Source organism: Pinus tabuliformis, chromosome 1_1 (genome assembly GCF_031772625.1).
Source record: "Pinus tabuliformis cultivar Carrire ecotype Pingquan chromosome 1_1, CPIR1, whole genome shotgun sequence".
NCBI lineage: Eukaryota > Viridiplantae > Streptophyta > Pinopsida > Pinales > Pinaceae > Pinus > Pinus tabuliformis.
Window position 1 is genome coordinate 550,862,980 of NC_142297.1, and position 21,124 is coordinate 550,884,103.

The window sequence follows — 21,124 nt, forward strand, 5'->3', positions numbered from 1 at the left end:
TTGCTTGTTAATTTAATTTACTTAAAAAAGAGACCTTGCCTAGCTTGTATTAAACTCACAACACATGGGGAAGATCATATTATATCATGCCATTGTATTCCTTAGTATATTTTCTATAGTATGGTTTTAAGTATTTATTATTTCATCAACATCTGGTAATTTTTATATTTTTTTGCTTGTTAATTTAATTTACTTAAAAAAGAGACCTTGCCTAGCTTGTATTAAACTCACAACACATGGGGAAGTATCATTTGCATGGGAGACCTACACACATGTTCCATGGCTACTTATGTATGTATATGACGAGACTTGCACACATGCACCGTGATTGCTTATGTATATGACTTACCTGATGCACTCAATTTTAAAATAGTGACATTAGTATGTGCACCCTCACCTCAAAGATAAATCTTGCTTGGAATATGCTAACATAATAAATGACATGTTTTAACAACATTAATGTGAAGTGATGACAAAACTGAATCTCCTATGCTAGGAATCCTTTGCAACCCAACAACCTAAGAAGTTGAGACTAAATTCTTAGAGGAACAGATATAACTCTTAATAGTAGAATTCATAACATTCTAGCCCTCTAGTTCCGCATAATAACATGTAAAGATAACATAATAACACGTAAAAAGGGTCGCATGAGGTTGCAACATAAATTTGTTTTAAAATATTTGATCCTAAAGAATAACAGTAGAGGAATTGCCTTTTGTCCTTAAAAATGTTATATTGAATTGTCATGTTTATTCATGTCAGCCCTACATCTATTAACTGTGAAGAGTGATCAAAAAATTAACTGTGAAGAGTGATCAAAAAATGAGATGTAGGTAGATCCCTCTATATGCATAATAGATCCAAGTTCGAAATGGAACTGTGCTAGTTTATTTATAGTTGTTCAAGTATGGTAAGATAAATACTATGTCAGTTATTTCTTTGTTTTTTTCTTTACATTACAGTGATTCAGAGAAATGAAACCATTCTGGTTTTCATTTATGTAGTGTCATACACAAATGTGTGTGTGCATGTAATGTTGAAGACCTGCCCCACCCAAGCTGCAAAGCACCTAACTTCTCTTGGCACAATTAAATTCTAAATTGTGGTCATTGACAATGCCTCTCAAAGAAAATATAATCTACAATAAAGAAATCATACTCGGTTTCTACTTATCTATTTCTCCTCAAGTAATTACTTCCTTCAGCTTTTCAGCTTCACCACATGACTAGGGTTAGCTCTATCTATCATTGACACATATTCACTGATTTCCATTTTGGCAAGTTGAATTCTCATTCAATAAGCCATCATGAAATATATTACAAATGACATAATAATTGCCTATTTCAGTGGATTACAGGGCTAAAATTTAGGTGATGGCTTTTGTGTAGCAAGGCATTGAACCCATTAAACTTGGCATCGCCTATTTCAGTGGATTACAGGGCTAAAATTTAGGTGATGGCTTTTGTGTAGCAAGGCATTGAACCCATTAAACTTGGCATCGAGATCAGAGAGAAAATAACACAGGAAAAGGTCGTTTCCTGTCATACGATGTCTCAAGTCATCCATGTTTAACATCCAAGCACAACACAATAAATATTTCTTGAAACAACAAATATCAGTTTTCTTTTTTATGTTAAATAGTTAGAATCCAATCAATCTTGTTAAAAGTTTTAGACCATGAATTCAAAGGGAAAGTTCACGGCTTCTGCAAATTGCACCTATTCAACATGTTGGCACCGCCAATAGCAATGATACTATGGTAAATGCTAGAGGATGTGGAAATTTCAGCCATTCTTCGAGGGCAAAGATTTCAAGGAGGTGTGATACACCTCAACAAACATATTTATATAAATCTAATAGTTACTTACAGTGAACCTTACAAGGTGAGCTTGTTGATTTATTCCATTTATATTTATTATACATGTGGATTCCTTTAATTTTCACACCACAATCATTATTTCTTGAGCAAAAAAATTCAGCTTTCTTCTTATGTTGGACAGTTAGCATCCAGTCAAATATTTTTGCACGTTTCAGACAATGAATTCAAAAGGAAAAGTTCATGGCTTCAGCGAATTGATCCCATGCAAGATGTTGGCATCCCCAATAGATGTAGAATATGGTAAATTCTACTTGAGGTGGCAAAGAATTTCAAGAAGGGAGGACTCGTGATATGCCTAAACAAATATAATTATATCGATTAAATAGTTACTTATATTGACAACCTTTCAAGGTGAATGGTCTGACTTTATTTAAACAGTAATCATATCATATCAACTACTCATTTATATATTTATATACATATTTCGCATGTTTACCTTTCGAGCCTATCATGGTCTTCATGTTCTACCGAATTTGTTATTTATTGATTGAGAGAGACTCAACTGATGTTCAGAGACACTTTAATATCTTTCAGCACTAGTAATTAAAAAATGAGATTACCTGTTTTTTCTGCTGCTAATACTTCCATAAAAATAAAATTTCCATGGTTACTGGTGCATTGGCCACCTCTGTTTCAAGATACCCATATCCATCTTAACCCCATATGTCTATTAAGCATCATGAGGGTAAGCCCATATCCATCTTAACCCCATATGTCTATTAAGCATCATGAGGGTAAGCCCATATCCATCTTAACCCCATATGTCTATTAAGCATCATGAAGGTACATAAAAAAGCAAGTGCAGACCTGTTGCAGCTTAAAAGATCCAAGGTTGAAATGGATCTATGCTAGTTTTTATTTTCATTATTTTGTTATTACATATGTTATTTCTTTCTTTGTCTTTTTCCGACATTAGATGCCACACATTAATAGTTTTCCAGTTCGTTAGCATTACAGATGTGACATCGCACTATCTCTTCCACCCCAAGTCACAAGAGGTATGAGAACCACCCTCAGTGCAGTCAATTACCAAGTTAATGGTCTTGAATGTATCCATTCTGAAATACTTGTAATCTCTGACAACTACATAAACACACCCTTCAACATCTATGCTTTGCTTTTATATTTTAAATATCCTGCCTCTCACTGAAAGATAAATAAACTTCTAGTTGGGGAATATAAATAGTTTTAATCTTTCCACCATGTGAGAAAACAAAAATAACATTAATCTGCCACGAACAAAAAAATGCTCGCAAAAGTTTCTTTGAAGTCTAAAGAAATATTTCATAGAACTTCCTTCATGATATTGTATTTTACAGATTTGCATTTCTAACAGCAACCATCCTTAATACATTACCACTCCCAAAGTTGATAGACAAATGAAGAAATCATCTAAGTCTCAATGCAGACAAGAAATACCATTAGGATTTATAATGATGTGAAAAGCTTTATGTGGTATCACGAGGAATAAAATGAATTAACAATACAAACTCCTTTCATGATACCCTTAAATGTCAAAACTCAGCCACCATGTAGGAATTTTAGCATTTCCATCTCAAAGCTCAAGTTGACTTGCAACTCTTCCAATTAAAACCCAAATTGAAGAAAAAACAACGATGAAGTCTCATGGTTACAGTTATATTTAAATTTTAGAACCACTTTCCATGCTTTCAACTCTCGCAATAGGTTGTTGAACTATTACCAATCCTTCGGGATAATTTGGTTGCCAGGCTTTTGCTTAAAATTATCATGCAACCTTACCTGCCTCCTGAAAGGAATCTGGAATTGCAGTGTCTAGCCTCATCATGGGTTTATATTCTTCAGGTGTTGCTGCCCCTGCCTGTACACAAAGCTCCACTACAGCAGGGGCCTGACCATAGAACCGCCTCAGCTCATTCCTCAAAGGAGAACCATGTGGATCAGGAACGTGCCAAACATATTTTGGAGGTATAAGGTCATCAATGGTTGCTGTTTGCCAGCCATGCCGTCCATCACGTTGTTGATGTTTGTATGCCACGCAAAGTCGAGCCCTGTGCCCAAAGGGACCAACATGCACTTCTGGACAATAGCCACAAACTTTTACAGCATATTTTCTCATCAGTTTCCTAGCTCCCTGCCTCATGGTATTCCATGCCTGATAAGTTTGTTCTCCTAAATTCTGGATTTCCTCAGAAGATAGAAGCTTGTTGCTCTGTTGGGATGGCTCATAAAATTTTAATAACTCGTTTGATTCTGTTTTCTTCATATCGTAGATTGCTTCATCTTCATTAGGATCAAACATCTGCTTTCCAAAATAATAAACAGGCTCAACCCTCCTCCTTGTTGCAAACTGAGGCAAATCTAAGCCTGCTTGAATGCAAAGTTCCACCACTGACGGTATCCTCTCTACTGAGAACCTCTCTATATGGGTCAAACGGCTTCCAAGGCGGTCAAAAAGGTGAAATGATTCAACAGGAACAATAATGTCCTCAAGAAAACAGTTGGCCCATTCGTGAAGTGAGTTCCGAGCTCCATGATTGTAACCCAGACAAGTTTTAAACGGATGACCAATGGGTCCAACATGCACTTCTGAGCAATGTCTGCACTACAATCAGAAACTTCAATTATCTGCAGAGAAACAAAACAAGAGCAATAAAGAAAAGTAACACTGTTCATTCATTCAAAAATTTAGTTCCACTCAGCACATGCAGTTTAAAAAATAGCAACAATATGAAAAGTGTGAGAAACGTAACTTGAGAACACTCAGAAGACATTTTCACCTGCAGGCATGAACAGGTACCACTTTAAGCAGTTCCGCAACACCATTCACTAGCTGTGTTCTTGCTTCGAAAACCTTGTGTGCAACAGGGATCAGCTCTGGAACCAGTAAGCCATTTCTTGGAGGTCCAATAGGTCTTCTCGGTCGTCCTTTCTTATTCTTCTGTTTTTCCCTTGCAGCACGTCTTAGTTCCTTCACAGGTATGGGAAATGGCTTCTTTTTAGTCTGAGGCAAATCCGCTGGAAGGTCCACATTTTGAGGGTACTTCCCTGCAATTACAACTTTTTGATGGCGCTGATGACTACTTGAACTCAGTTGCTTCAGTAAGGGAACACGTTGACCTTTACTCAGTATATCACCCGTCTGTGACACTTAAAAATAAGCATTTTTCTTCATCTATTAACAGAATGTTCATAAATAGGGCTTCAAAGCTAAAGTTTGCAAAACCCAAACAATACCTATGGCACATTGACTAACGTTTCATAGCATTTAATTGTAGAGTTAAGGTTTAAGCATTTTCCTTAATATAATGTCTCCATTTTTGTGGACAACTTGAACTAATCTGAAATAAAATGTCAATTAAAAGAACTTCAAGAACTGTCAGCTTGCTCTTCATTATTACTCCAATGTAATATACTCCAGTTCGATAATTAATAGATACTAATTATTTAATATATAATTAACAATTCTCAATTGGATCTAGCTTGGGTAGTTAAGAGGAGAGGTTGTTACCCTCCCCACCCAAGTTGAAATCCAACTTGTGACATGTTTGCCCATTGTGGGTAGATAAGGTCTGGCAAGATACCAGTAACCTTGCTCTTGCTCAAGTGCCGGAGGGTAGGATGAAATGTTTCCAAACATTTTAATCCTTGAGGTTTAGCAATATAATCCAAACTCACTTCCAGTTGTCCTCAGGAAAATACTTGATCTTTTGAGGCAAGTTTCTGGCTTAGGGGGCTGTCTCAAACATTGGCTATAGAAATCAGAGTAGTACAGCTGAAATCATCCGATCCATGTATGGAAAGGGTTGCTGCTTGTGAAAGGGAGCTGCTGTTGAAGGATTGCAACAGTTGTGATTCCCAGAAAACACCACAGATTGAAGTGATCCATGCCTGAGATAGGCACTTCAACCTGAGACGGGTGTGTGGTTGAGATGCCTGTGAAACTAGAGACTGCAAGTGTTAGTTTATCACTGTGACAGGTCACTGATCTGTTTGTTTGAGGTGTTCAAGGAGTTTTTGGGATAGTGAATCTATTTGGTCTTAGATAGTAATCAGCGAGAGGGAGCCTCTAACTTCAGTCCTTGGAAATGTAAGTTTCCAATATTATTGGAGGAGGTTGATCTATGGACCGTTGTTGCTGATCCTCAACAGCTTGTTGAGCATAACAAGAAGGTTGCTAAGGTGAAAAGGATCATACTAGATCTCATGAAGGACCACTTGATCCCTCATATTGCAGGTCAATTAACACAATAGATGTACGAAGAATCAAACTCTATATTAGAGTGTCAATGTCTCATGCAAGATACCCCTAACGAACAAGTTCACCAACGTTACCACTCAAACTAGTAGGGTTGGCATGGTTCAACCGAGTCTGCTATACAGTAAACCAGTGTTGAAAATATTGGTATCGGAAAAATATCGGCGAGGGTCCAGAAAACATCTTACCGGCAATATCGGCAAAATATCGGCAAATATCAGCAAGCATAAAAAATAAAATTTTCAAATTTTTAAACATAGCCGATATTTTGCCGATATTTTCTTGGCGATATATCATTTTGCCGAAAATATCGCTTTTCGAATATCGCCAATATTATCAACAGTGCAGTAAACACTATTAGGAATACACTCACTGTCACCTCAACGTATTCCTCTCGCTTTAGGCCAATTCCTACAAAACACCACAGATGGTATCCATACACACAACAACTCAACCAAAGACTAAGTATACCAGTGCCGAAGTGAAAATATTTGAAGAGGTAAGAATTGATTTAATGAGGAAATCTGATCTAATGAAGATGTAACAGCAGAATTATACTGAAGAGCAGCAAAGAACTTAGAAAATAGTCAATGGATTAATGGAATAAGCTTGGAAAATGCCACAAATTGAGTATTAAGACTTCTTATCACAAGAGGAAATGAATTGGAAATGTTATACCTGTTCTATGTGGCTGTAAGAAGAAAATAAACTTCTTGTTCAAACCAGTAACTTTTGTGATTCTGAAGATTGCACTAGGAAAACAAGCAAAAGGCTACTTTAGGGGCTCAGAATTAACTCTCAATGGACCTAAAACTCAAGGAACTTAATTGGAAATGTTAGTACTGTTAAAACCCTTTCCAAGAAGCACAAGAACACCAAATTTAGGTGAATATTTAGAAAGATATTCAATCTACAAATCAACTACCCAGAAAATAGCCCACAACCACGAGGGCTGAAAATTGACTTGGCCCAAATGACTGACCAGACCTACAAACCATTTTGGACCACCAATATATGATCCAAAAGTAATGAATAATCAATGGAGAACTTCATTAGATCAATTAGAATGGATTCAAGAGAATTTATCTTGAATTTCACATATCCCAAGACAAGGGTTTGCCTCCAACTACTTCTAATTGTTGTAGATGATTTTCAGAACCTGTAATCAGCATTAAAAGACTTGTAAACAATTTTAGCACAGCAATATAGAGCAAAATAAAGGGATCTGTATAGCCTTAGGGCTCTAGGGCTTCCCCAAAATGCGATTTTGTGGTGACTTGTCTAATGAAATAATCAATAAATGCAATTTAAATTTAACTTAGTGAAGAAATTCACTATTGAAATATTTTTGGGATTTTATATAATATGTAATTTGGATATTTTTGAGGTATATGAATTTTTTAGGGGTTTTATATTTAATGCTAAATACAAATTTACAAAAAAATACAATAAATTTTGAGAAATAATTTTTCGGTGAAATTGACTGTAAATTGTTGGAACAAGGATATGATCCCTTTTAAGCAAGAGTCAAGGATAGGGAACTATCTCCACTCTTTGATTTGGTATCTCAATGCTTGAGGTTTTGATTACTAGGTGGAACACCAAGAATACGACACTAGCATCAAAACAAGACAAGAAATAGAACCAAAATCCTACTAGAAGGGCTTCTCATGGAACAAATCCTCCAACCAAGAAATGAACAATATAGAAGATAAGGTTATTTACCCTAAAAGGGAGTGCGAAACATGTCCCAACAGAGAACAATAGTACCTTGTATGAATTAACTTTTAAGAGATACGTGTGAGATAAACCCTAGACCTCCTCTTCCAAGCCTTTTGATCCAAATTTATGCAGGAACGAAATGAAATACAGATTTAAACATAAACACGAAGCTATAGTGAAAATTGGACTTCAATTCATTGATAACAAAATATTGAAAATTGTTTACATGCAAAATGGAAATAAACTAGCTCGAGCAATGGTAGCTTATCTTTGAGAAGAAATGTGGCAGATACATGCCTCTGAATTGTGTTACAATGAGACTTGAAGGCCTATTTATTATTGAGAAATAATGGAAAACCCTAAACATCCAAAAACCTAACCCTAGGAGATGAAGCGCCAAAATTTTGTGGGCCATGTTGGGGTAAATTGGTACATCAACTTCTCAGGGTCATAACTTTGGCATACAATCTTCGTTTGACACGTACGATATCTCGTTAGAAATATCTATCTGAGGACTAAAACTTTCGACTACAAACCCCTACCATAGACCACAGGTTTGCCCGTTTTCCAAAAAAACATCGTTTAGGGCCTCAAATGGCTCTGAAAGTTTAAGATCCGAAAAACTACCACAAATAGTAAGTTGTGCTACAATTACAGAAACTAAACAAACAAATAAATAAATAAAAAACAACAACAACAACAATGGTGGGATCCAAGTGAAATAGGCGGGTGGCCACCAATATTCGTCTGGATCAGTCCTCCCCCCTAGAAAGCAATGGTCCCCATTATGTTGATTGCCTCCATGAAATGGGGAAATTTCTATTGAACTTGATCCCCGGTGAGCCACTTCCCTTGGTGTAGGAGTTGGCCAACTTTGACAACTCGATACAGTTGGATCCTCTATTTGCGAGTGTTCTTGATCTGTGTGTCCATGATCTGATTAGTTGTGGCATGTTCAATGCAGTCCAGGTTGAGCTCTGTTGGTTTCAACTGCTCAGCAATGTCTGATGTGTCCAACAATGGTGGAAAGTATGGTCGAAGGCAGTCCACATTGAATATGGGGTGCAAACCAAGGAATGGGGGGATACTGAGCTCGAAAGCGTTGTCTCCCACAACCTTGGTGATGGTGTAAGGCCCGTATCAGAGTGGTCAAAGCTTACGATGGGCTCCAGCAAGGCGCTCTTTCTGCAGATGTAACCAAACTTTGTCGCCCACCTAAAACTTATGGGGCACCCAATGTTGATCATGTTGTTTGTATTTGGCATTGGATTTCTCCAGGATGTCGTGAACCTGCTGGCAAATGTGTTGAATGTGCTCAATAAACCTGGTGGCTTTATCAGCTTCAAACTGAACATGGGCAAATTCTTCCTATGTAGTTGCAAAAGGCAATGCAACATCAAGGGGACATAATGGTTGAAATCCCGGGCCCACTTCAAAGGGCCTATGGCCAGTCGAGCTATGGAGAGCTCTGTTATAGTTGTGTTGCACATAGGGAAGACTCTCATCCCATGTCTGTGGATGCTTAGAGTTGTACATGTGTAGTATGTGCACAATCATCATGTTGACGACCTCTATCTGGCCATCAGTCTGGGGGTGGAATGCAGTCGACTTGGTGAGCTTGGTGTCCAACAATGACCAAAGGCTCGACCAAAACGCGCTTAGGAACCTGCTATCCCGATCTGATATAATGGTCTGCGAGATCCCAAAATGTACCCACACTTGTTCAAAGAAGAGTCTGGCAGTGGCCTCTATTGTGATACTCTTCTTGCAAGCAGCCAATATGGCCATCTTAGAAATTTGTCGACGACCACAAATACACAGTCGTTGTCATGCTTGGTAGAAGGAAGGCCAGACATATAGTCCATGGAGATGGATTCCCAGGGCCGACTAGGAGTAGGCAGAGGAGTATACAAGTCTTGCTTCTTAATAGTTGGCTTGGCGATGGCACAGGCAATGCAGGATCTGATGTATTTTCCAACATCCTGTCGGAGATTTGGCCAATAAAAATACTTCTGTAGTACGGCCACAGTTTTATCCACACTAAATTGTCTTGTGACCCGACTGTAGCTCCACACTAAAGTGTCTTCCGACCCGACTGTAGTGCGCCTCCCAAATCAGCTTGGCACGCTCGCTTGAAGGAACACAAAGGTGGCCCGGGTAGCATAATCATGCATCCTGGAGGTGGGAATCTGGAGCTTGCTTGCCATCAACTAGCATCTAATATGTGGCGGCGAACTCTGGATCATTTTTATATAGTTGCGGCCATCCAGAGGTCTTGTGGCCACAAGAGTTGAGAACAGTGGTCAATGCTGCAACCGGTGACCGATTGAGGCAATCTGCAACATGATTGGTGTTGCCCTTCTTGTATTTGATATTCAAATGAAATTGTTGCAGATATGTGGACCACTTCTAATGGCAATCGTTCTGCAACTTCCCTTGGGTCTATATAAATTACAGGGGTCAATGATCTGTGTGGATGACTCTCCTTCCCCAGAATGTAATGTTTCCATTGTCGACAAGCTTGCACAATGGAATACATCTCCTTATCATAGGTGGGGTATTTCCAAATTATGTCGGAAAGTGTCTCACTGTGATAGGCCACCGGATGCCCTTGCTAGGTGAGAACTGCACCAATAGCATAGTCAGAGGCGTATGTCTCAATTTCAAATGGTTATTGCAGGTTTGGCAATGTGAGCACTGGTGCAGAGCAGAGGCGGTGCTTCAGCTCAACAAACGCCTTATGTTGGGACTCGGACCAGAAAAAATTTGTTTTTGCTCCGCCCTTGGTAACTTGACTCAAAGGCCAAGTGATATGAGAGAATCCCAACATGAACCTCCGATAAAAATTGGCAAGGCCCAAAAAGCTGTGAATCTCTGTTAGAGTGGTCGAGGCTGGACAAATCCCAAATGACTTAGATCTTAGCTAGATCCACATGCACGCCTTGCTCATCAATGATGTAACCCAAATATTGGACCTGATTCATGCCAAAGGTGCATTTCTCCAAGTTGGCACATAGTTTGTGTTGCCGCAAGGTTTGAAGGACCTACTGAATGTGTTGCAAGTGCTCTTCCCAACTCTTGTTGAAGATGAGGATGTCATCCAGATATACAACCACGAATGAGTTGGTAAAGGGTCACAAGATGTCATCCATCAACCTCATAAAAGTTGTAGGGGCATTTGTCAACCCGAAAGGCATGACCAACCACTCAAAAAGGCCCTCCTTAGATTTGAAGGCGGTCTTCCATACATTTGTGGATTCTATTGGAACCTGGTGATAACCAGACTTTAAATCGATCTTGCTGAAATACTTGGCCCCTTTGAGTTGGTCAAGAAGGTCATCAATCTGTGGGATTGGATACCTGTTCCTGATAGTGATTTTATTTAGTGCTCGATAATCAATGCAGAGTCTCCAGGTCCCATCTTTCTTTTGTACAAGTACAATCTGACTCACACAAGGTGAAGAACTTGGTCGAATGTACCCTTTTTGTAACAAATCCTAGATCTGTCGCTTGATTTCTTCATTTTCCATAATAGAGGGGCGGTATATCGGCCCATTGGGTAGAGGTGCTCTGGGCATTAGATTGATTGAATGCTTGACCTGACAGTGCAAAGGTACCCCTGTGGGCGAGGAGAATGTCCCTGTATTCTTCCACAACCTTATCCACTTGCTTCTGTTGCGCGATGGAACTCTTCGCGGGGGCCATGGATGTGGCCACAATCTTTCTCTTGCTTTGGGAACAAATCAAACAGAAAACAAATTTCCCGGTCTGGGAGATGATCTTACGGCATTGCTTAACAGATATCAAAGAGATGGCAATAGGCAAGGCTACTCCAATATTTTGTATAACTTACTACCCAAAGTAATAATAATAGTGCGAGATGTCGACTCATACACATCATGACGCTTCCACAAGTATGGTTGACCTAATAATACATCACAAACTTCAAGAGGAGCAACGTCACACAGTACTTCATCCATGAAGGGTTTGATGTTGTAGGGAAGATGGCACTATTGGCTGACGCGAAGATCTTGTCCTTGTTGGAGCCACCCGATGGTGTATGGTTGTGGGTGTGGTGTGGTTGGTAGGCCCAGGCTGCTTAATGACCTCTGTTGAGATGAGGTTCTTTTGACTCCCGTTGTCGACAATGAACTGTAGCGGAGACCCCTTCACACACATCTGTGAGTGGAAGAGACGCTTTGATCTTCGGGCTCAATCTTCTGGATCTTGGTGGTGGCAATAGCGGCGTTGGGTTCTGCACCAATAATCTGCTTCCTTTTGTCGTTCCCCTCGTCGGGTTCTGGCTTAGAGTCAGAACATGCATCTGACTCTGAAGCCTTCAGCTTGGCCACCAGTGATTGCTTGGCTCCTCAACACTCAATTGTGTTGTGAATGGGGCTCTTATGGAACTCGCACCACTTTCCTGTGTCCTTTGACTTCGTGGTGTTCTTTGCATGTGGCTTCGATGGGTTGTAATGGGTCACCCCACCTTGGTTGTCCTTTGTTTTGCAGTTTGGGGGCATCTTTCCCTTGCTTCGAATTCGCAGATCCAAAGTCTCGTTTCTTCTATTTAAATTTCTACTCAATCTTCGCAGTGTATCGATAGGCAGCACCAAGAGAGGAGATGTTCAGGAACTCCATCTTGTCCTGAATGTATTTGTGTAGACAGTCGCATACTTGAGTACCAGATGCCACTCAAAGTCCTTGATACCCAACTTCGTGCAAGGGTATGAAAAATATTTGTGAACTTCTGCACGTCTTGGTCCCTTCCCTGATGCAGTGTGGTCCACTTTATGTTATTATCTTCATAGCTCCCAACAGGGTAATATTGTTCCTTGATGGCGTCTCGGAAAGAATTCCAAGTGGGTGTAGCTGAAAATAGTGAGGGTTCCCTCTCATCCCTCTGTACACTGTAGGTTTCCCACTAGTCCTTGATGGGGGTGACTTTGAGGAGTGCAAAAGTAATATTTTCCCTATTAGAAAAATCATGCACCGAAAAATATATTTCCAACAGATTTAACCATTTATCTACAACATTTGCATCTATTTAGCCTTCAAATATGGGAATGTCCAAGTTGACTTGTACCTTAAAGAGACTGGCGCCTCCAGAGTGGTTGTTAGATGAAGATGCGTCGCTTGTGAGCATCCATCGAAGAGTCTAGGCAAAGTTGTCCATCATCTCGTTCTTTTGCTGCTCGAGGGCTTCTTCGAGCAATATTTTGAAAGGATCTCATGCTCCCTCGTCTTTCTTTTCTTCCGCCATGGGAGGTCGTCAGGGTCTGCGAGGCCTGTCTTGCAAAGGTTCAACCAATTCAAGCCCTAATTCCTTATACCCCGACCTCGTTGGGGACATGCACAGAAAAACAAAGAAAGAGAAAACCGCTCTGATACCACTGATCCAGATTTACGCAGGAACGAAATGAAATACAGATTTAAACAGAAACATGGAGCTACAACAAAAACTGAACTTCAATTCATTGATAACAAAATATTGGAAACTATTTACATGCAAAATGGAAATAAACTAGCTCAGGTGATGATAGCTTATCTTTGAGAAGAAATGTGGCGGCTAAATGCCTCTGGACTACGTTACAATGAGGCTCGAAGTCCTTTTTATTATTGAGAAATAATGGAAAACCCTAAACATTCAAAAACCTAACCCTAGGAGATGAAGCACCAAAAGCTTGTGGGCCCCGTTGGGATAAATTGGTACATCAACTTCCCGAGGTCATAACTTTGGCATACGATCTTCGTTTGACATGTACGATACATCATTAGAAAGATCTATCCAAGGACTATAACTTTCGACTGCAAACCCTTATTGTAGGCTTCAAGTTTCCTGTTTTGCAAAAAAACATCATTTAGGGCCTCAAAACAGCGCCGGAAGTTCAAGACCCGAAAAACTGTTAAAAATAGTAAATTGTGTTACAATTAAGGAAACTGAAAGAAACAATGGTGGGGGTCCACGTGGAATAGGTGGGTGGCCACCAATATCCGCCTGGATCACCTTCTTGGATCAATTTCCTTCGTCTTGTAGTAACTTTGTGCTGCTCCAAAAATAGCTTTTGAAATAAATTTGATCAACCAAACAAGAGAAGAAAATTCATGTGTAAACCCTTTCGTTTCATGAAAAAAATCACATTGTATTAGATAGTTCAACAAGTTCACAATGATTTGCCAAAGAGGAGAAGGCCTATATTTATAGATAAGGCTCTTCAAAAGTTATTTCCTTGGTCTCCCAAAAAATAGGACTTGCCATTCAGAAAATGCTTCAAGGCTAAGTTAAGAATAATATAATTTTCAAAATTACATCGGGTAAAACCCCAATAGAAGCAAAAATGCTATATTGATGTGGCCACAAGGGGCCACTTGACCCTATATGACAAAATGTTCCATTTGTGATTGCATGCAATGTTCCTTGAATTTTTCTCCATCATTTGGTGCTCCAACAACTTGATTTGACCATGTAGAAGGCTCAAACGACTAGGAGGAAGGTGGACGACTCCTCAAAAAATAGCCCCAATAAAGGCTCAAATAATGCTTATTATCCTTCAAGATATGCCTTAAATGAAGGCCCATGCCTATACTATAAGTCAAGGTACTTCCATGAGGCATGGGAATGACTTTCCAAGCTCAAAAATTGGTCATAAAACCCTCAATAAATAAAGTGACGTCAAACATCGAAGAAATAAATTTTCCTTGAGGATGCAACATTCCCTTGGATTCTCTCTTGATTTGTATTAAAAATACTTGAAATAGCCCTTGGGGGCTCTCCTTCATCAATAAGTCTCCTTAAGTTTGCTTGAGAGAGGCTTAATCTTGCTCAATGAGGGCTCATTCTCCTTTCTTGGTCCTCAATCTTCCCAAAAACTACCTTATTTGAGAGAAAATGTCTGGCTTTGACTTTAAATTGACATTTCTTTGCTTAATTTAGCCTGTGGAGGCTAACTTCTTGACTTCTTCCTTCTATATCTTACTTGGAGATGCTTCTTTTGCTTGCTTGGAGGACTCAGCCTCCCTTTCTTCCTTGGAATGCTATAGGCTAGGCTAATTTGGAGCTCTTTCACCTTTTCTTCAAGTAATTTGAAGTTCATACTTGGATAATTAGACCTCATGGGCTCCAAAATCCACAAATAGGCTTCAATGTTCCAATATTAGCCCTTATCTTTCATCTTTACTCCATCCAATAGCCCCAAAGATGATGACGTCATGCCCCACGTGTGGAATAAATGCTTGAAGAGCTTGGCTTGATGTCACTTTGCTTGAGCATTGAGCTGATTTGGCTTGTAGATGATACTTGTTTGTTGGATGTCCTATCTTTTTCGTTCACTTCATTATTTGCCCTCAAATCTTGTTGCTTTTAATGCCACATGGAAAGCCCTCTTGCCCAAAAAGTGGGTCCACTGTTGTAACTAGAGATCTGTGAGGGCATTATGACTACTTCGAAAGACAAGTGTTTCATCTTGGCATAGAAAATCAAATGGACACCCTCTTTGCCTCAAAAGATGTAGCATGATGCCTCAAGAGACGCAAATACATTAGGCACTGTGAAACTATTAGGATACATAACCAAGGCCAAAGGAAAGTGCAAAATACATAAGACACATGGCACATGTGCGGTTAGGGGATGCACCGGGATCAGAAAGGATAACGTTAGGGAAAAGTACATATGGTGATCACCCTTACAAGGCTTTATTGACAGAAGTGCTCCCTTAAACCATGAGTCCTAGTAATGCCTAATCCATGATACCCGCAACACCATCCCAAGGTATAAGGATACCCATCAAAGCAAGGAGTTATGGCCCAACAGGGGGAAGTCAAGAATGCCACAAAGGCAAACATACCATGAAATAAAAAAGACTGGGAGTAGCCATAGTTGTCCACACTAACAGGAATCTAAGAGTCACTTTCAAAAAATAACACAAATCCACATGGCTTTACAAGGCTATAAGGCACATCCTTTGGACTTATATGGCACAGCGAAAAGTTCTAGAGTACCCCTGCGAAAAGAGGGGTAACAAGCAGTACCCACATCACTGACATAGTGAAGGTGGCTAGCTATTTGATGCAAATCTCCCAGCTTTGAGATCAACTTTTAGCTATCAGAGAAAAGATCGAGAATGTGGAGCTAGTGTCCATAGCACTAAATAGGTTCTTAATACATTCAGAATCCTTTGTGCAAGTGTCTATGCTTGTGAGAAGCTACCCATCTTGGAGAAGCTTTGGGATGATTTCATCCAAGAGGAGACAAGGGGAGAGATAGTGGCAGCAACAATGAAGGGGATTCCAAACCTATCCCTCATGAGGAAGGCGAGAAAAGAAGGTAAGAAAGGAAGACATGGGAAGGGTTAGAAGGGAAAGAAGGATGGATCAAGTACCATGTTAATTTATAAACCCAACACTTGGCAATTAATTCCTAGCAGATATATGTCTATTGAATAAAAGCACAATTGAGTTCTTAACATAAACAAGTAATAACAATTATTCAACAGAAGCACATTAAATTAACCAATCTCACATAGACACACACACATACAAATTTCTGCCCAATCACAGCTCTTCATTTTATTAATCAGAACTTACTTGGGCTCCCTTATTAGGAAAATGGCCCAAACTGAAGAAAATACATACAACAATCTAGATCTGATCCAATTGATCAAGCCCTAGACTTGGTTGATCTGGATCTCCTTGTTGCCCCCTTTGCACCTTCCTTAGACCCAACACACTTGAGTATAATTCCTTCTCCACCCACCACTAAGATGCCTCTCTCAATGCCTTATGCCCCTGTGTGTTGTTGTGTCTTCTCCCTTGGCCTAGCCCTTCTTTTATAAGCTTGAGTTATGACCAAATCCACAACCCTAATCTCCAAAGTGATTGATGGTTGAGATTAGATCTTGCCTCACTTGAGATCAATGGTTGAGATTCATCTAATTCACTAATGCAAATAACCTTTGCATTAAATTAGATTAAACTCACTTTTTCTTTATAAAAGAAATTACTTTAATTATTAAAGTAATTACTAAGGTTCAAGGGTCCATTAGGCAACTTCTACATGCCCAGACACTTAGGCTTGTGCAGAAGTACCTACCCAAGCTACAAACATCATCAAAAATCAACTTCCACAATTGTGGATATGGCCCACTTGCACATAAGTCTTGACTAGCCAAAGGAAGAGGAGCTAGATCAAATATATCAGTCAAGAAGCTCTCTTCCTCATCACTAAATTGTTTAGGTACAAGAGTATTGGAAGGAGCAAAGTATAGAAGATACTTCCACAATATTAGAGTCGAAAAAGTCACAAATAAGATCCTTATAATCATCATCATCATCTACCAAGGTCCAAAACAAGGGTTGTGGGGGAGCGCCCCCCCTAAATTTGCTCTCTAAGCGTGCTCCACTCGGGAGCGACCTCGAGAGTGCGCTCCCAGAATTCGCTCCCTAAGAAAATGTATGCTCCCTGGTTTTTCGGGAGCAAATGCCCAGAGCAATTTTTTTAAGTCGGGAATGATCGCTCCCTACCACTCCCAACTTAAAAAAATTGCTCCTTGTTGGCGAAAATCACACGACCAGTTTATGGAGGGGGGGGGAGGGGCCAAAAAAATAAAATGCCTCCTCCCCTCCCACAATGCACCATTTGCATATTGAGAGTGCAAGAGAGGGCTTTTGGAATTGGAGCTTGAGGAGCTTGCAAGGGAGATTGGAGCTTGGGATTGAAGGCACCATTGGAGAGCCAAAGAGGTAGGGTCTAGACTCTAATCTAGCATTTGTGTTTTTTATATGTTCATTGTTAAATGAAAGATGTTCTCTTCTCTCTTTCCCATTCCCATTCCTCCATTTTATTGCAGGCAAGAAACTATAACTCCACCAAAGTTCAAAACTTCAAACATCATGGCTATATGGCTTGGCATTCTCTTGATGTTGGTTCCTTTTTTTGTTATTATGGTGTTGGGGAGCAGAAAAAGGAGTGATGAAGAGGATGAAGAAGTGGGTAGTGGTGGATTTGAAAACTGTTAATTTTAGGCAACAATGGTATGTTCTATGCTTTAGAGCAATTTTACTTCAATTTCTTAATTAGCCCAATATCAATATCCAATTTAGCAATCACATCAACATGATAGTAAAATGCAGATAGAACATAAACATAAACAGTGGAAGACAAGCCAAGACAAGAGGACACAAGATGTGGCACCAGCCAGGGACAAACCCTAATGTGGGGAAACCCTTGATCAATTCTTCTTATAGTCTTCAATAGTTCAGCAGAGAGAGATAGTACAATTTACAAATCTGATAATTTATGACAGCAGCAAAAAAGCCCTAACCAGAAAAGTCAACGCTGGTCAACAAGGCAGATTTGACCCTTAGCAAATCAGTCAACTGCGACCTCCAAACAGCAAGATAAAACAGCCCTCAAAACAGTGAAATTCAGCCCAATCAAAGTCTGGTCAAATAGCCCACCTGCGGTCAGCCCTAGCTGCAGTCAACGTTGGTCAACAATCAACATTTAGCCTCGATTTTTGTGCCCAGAAATGCAACCTGCCCAAACAAAGATAGCCCTCACAAAAACACAATCAAAGGAGGTCAACGCATGGTCAAACTATCCAGAAATTCGGTCTCCTGAAATTTCGCTCTCCTGAAATTTCAGACGTGTGGAGAGAGAGAGGCCCAAAAATCCGTACCCAATCAATGAGAAGAGAGAGAGAGAAGTGTGAAGATGAGTGTGTCCAAATGAGGCTAAGTCACCTTCTATTTATATGCAACGTTGAGGATGAATAGACATGACTATTGGGCTTCTGAGCCAACATAAGTTTGCTGGTCAACCTTGACAATTTGACTATAATCAAAATAAATTCATAACTTCATTTGTACATGTCAAAATCGTATGATCTCTAGATCAATTCTACACCTCTCGGAGAGAGGAATCCAAGAAAGATATCAATTGTCATAAATAAGATTACCCATGTGGAGCCCTAGTTGCCAATTTTAACACTCCCTCTCAACTAGGGAGAACTCCATCTACTAATCCATTTGCTAATTTGTACTATCTCTGCCATCAATGCACTGCTCTCCTTTGCTGAACTACGAAGAAGAAGAAGTGATCGAGAATGAATCATACCATTCTCTACTGACCCGAAGTCAGTCCCAAATAAAAGAGAGTGGTATGACTATGAAGAAGAAGAAGTGATCGAGAATGAATCATACCATTCTCTACTGACCCGAAGTCAGTCCCAAATAAAAGAGAGTGTCTCGTACCACTCTCACTGACTCGAAGTCAGTTCCAATCAAAAGAGAGTGTCTCATACCACTCTTACTGACCCGAAGTCAATTCCAATCAAAAGAGAGTGTCTCATACCACTCTAACTGGCCCAAAGTCAGTTCCCATTGATCCCAGATCAATATCGGTCATCCTAGCATAGGGAGTATGGTAATACATGATGCGTTCATTGGTAGTACTATGGTCCCTATCCTCATTTCCCTACTCATTGGCCAAATGAGAGGTACTTCCCATGAGTCCCACACTGCATAGGTAGGATGTCTCAGCAGGAGAAGGATGAACCACTCATCCTGCCTACATGTCGCCAAGGGGTATCGCAGGGGAAAGTTGAACCACTCACCCTATGGCTGCTCATCACTCCAAGAAGTACCCCAAGCCCCCCAGAGCTCCTCGAGCTCAATGTCCATCTCATTCAGGACCCTTATAAGAGGGTCTCTCCATGACTCTAAGTCGTTCACGAAAGGCCAAGAACTTGACCTTCCCCAGGGGCTTTGTCAGAATATCGGCGACCTGCTCATCAATCCCAATGTGATGGAGCCTTATTGCTCCTCGTTGTACCATATCCTGGATAAAGTGGTACACGACATCTATATGCTTGGAACGATCATGAAACACGAGATTCTCTGATAATCAAATCCCACTATGGTTGTCGCAGAGGATCACGGTGGTATCCAGCACATGTCCAAACAACTCACTGAAGAGCATCCTCAACCAAATAGCTTCACAGGAGGCCATACTAGCAGCTATGTATTAGGCCTCGATAGTGCTCAAGGCAACCGATTTTTGCTTCCTGCTCATCCAGGATATCGAAGCAGAACCCAAAGAAAAACAACATCTGAGAGTGCTCTTGCAATCCACCACACTGCCAACCCAATCAGCATCAAAATAACCATGCAGCCTCACATCTCCGGCAGTGTATCTCAGTCCATGAGTGATTGTGCCCCAAGGATATCTCAAAAGATTTTTGGCACCAATCCAATGTATATGATGAGGCTCAACCATATATTGGATCAATGTGTTAACTGAAAAACATATGTCCAGACGGGAGTTCACCAAGAACATCAGTGCTCCTATGAGTTGACGATACTCAGAAGCATTTCCCAATTCAGGTCCAGCAGCACTACCACATAACTTCTTAAAGTTAAGTTCCATCGAAGTAGTCACAGGCTTGCAGTCCACCATCCCAAATCTTTCCAATATCTTCACAACATATTTTCCTTGAGAGGAAAATTTCACCTGGCTTTTGCTAGACCTCCAACCCTAGGAAATAGTGCATCGGTCCTAGGTCCTTCATCTCAAATTCAGAAGCCAACTCCCTCTTACATTTGTGAATGAGAGGGTCTGCACTTCCATCAGCTCCATGCTTGATTTTGTAGAGCCACTTAGAGGTGACAACCGATTTGTCCTAGGGTCTAGGGACCACATCCCAGACATCATTCTTCATAATTGACTCGTATTCTTCATTCATAGCATCCTTCCATACTTGATGCTTCACGGCTTCTTCGAATGATGAAGGCTCATTTTGAATGATAGTGCTCATGGCAATCAAATATCCTTGATACCTGTTCGACTTATTGCTTTCACGGAAAGTCCCCCTTGGTGCAATGTATCTCTCGGCATCTTTGAGAGTCTCCCTAAGCCATGAGGGTCTCCTTTTGGAGGAGGAAGGCTCATGAGGAGGAGGATCTATAGGATCCATAGGTTCATCAACATCAGGCATTGTTTCATCCTCTTTTTCACCCTGATTTCTGGTGTCAGCTTCTTTGTCCTTCCTTAGGATAGGAAGGTTGTTGATCTTCCTGAGGGCCATATCTTCATCAAAGGTGACATCATGACTTATCTCAACTTCTTTTTGACCAGCCACATAAATTCTATATCCCTTGGAATTTTCACTATAGCCCACAAAGATTCCTTTCTTCCCAAATGCACCCAATTTGCTTCTTTTCTCTTTCGGCACATGAAAATATACGGGACTTCCAAAAATTCTAAAATGAGAGACATCAGGTTTCTTACC

The 21,124-nt window shown here is 40.2% G+C and overlaps 1 protein-coding gene across 2 annotated transcripts in view; it reads right to left on the reverse strand.

Annotated features, from left to right (window-relative positions):
- Positions 1–3,282: 3,282 nt before the first annotated feature.
- The window catches only part of LOC149214314 (APO protein 2, chloroplastic-like), a 72,621-nt gene continuing 54,779 nt past the window's right edge, over positions 3,283–21,124 (reverse strand). Inside the window, exons 2-3 of one of the 2 annotated variants that reach the window (XM_089392272.1) lie at positions 4,639–4,955; positions 3,283–4,458 (exon numbers count right to left, since the gene is read on the reverse strand). In XM_089392272.1, the coding sequence (XP_089248398.1) occupies positions 3,627–4,458; positions 4,639–4,955 (1,149 nt within the window). In that variant the 3' untranslated portion in view covers positions 3,283–3,626. Of the gene's footprint in view, positions 4,459–4,638; positions 5,001–21,124 lie in introns of both variants that reach the window. The other variant, XM_089392271.1, reaches the window with a different exon arrangement.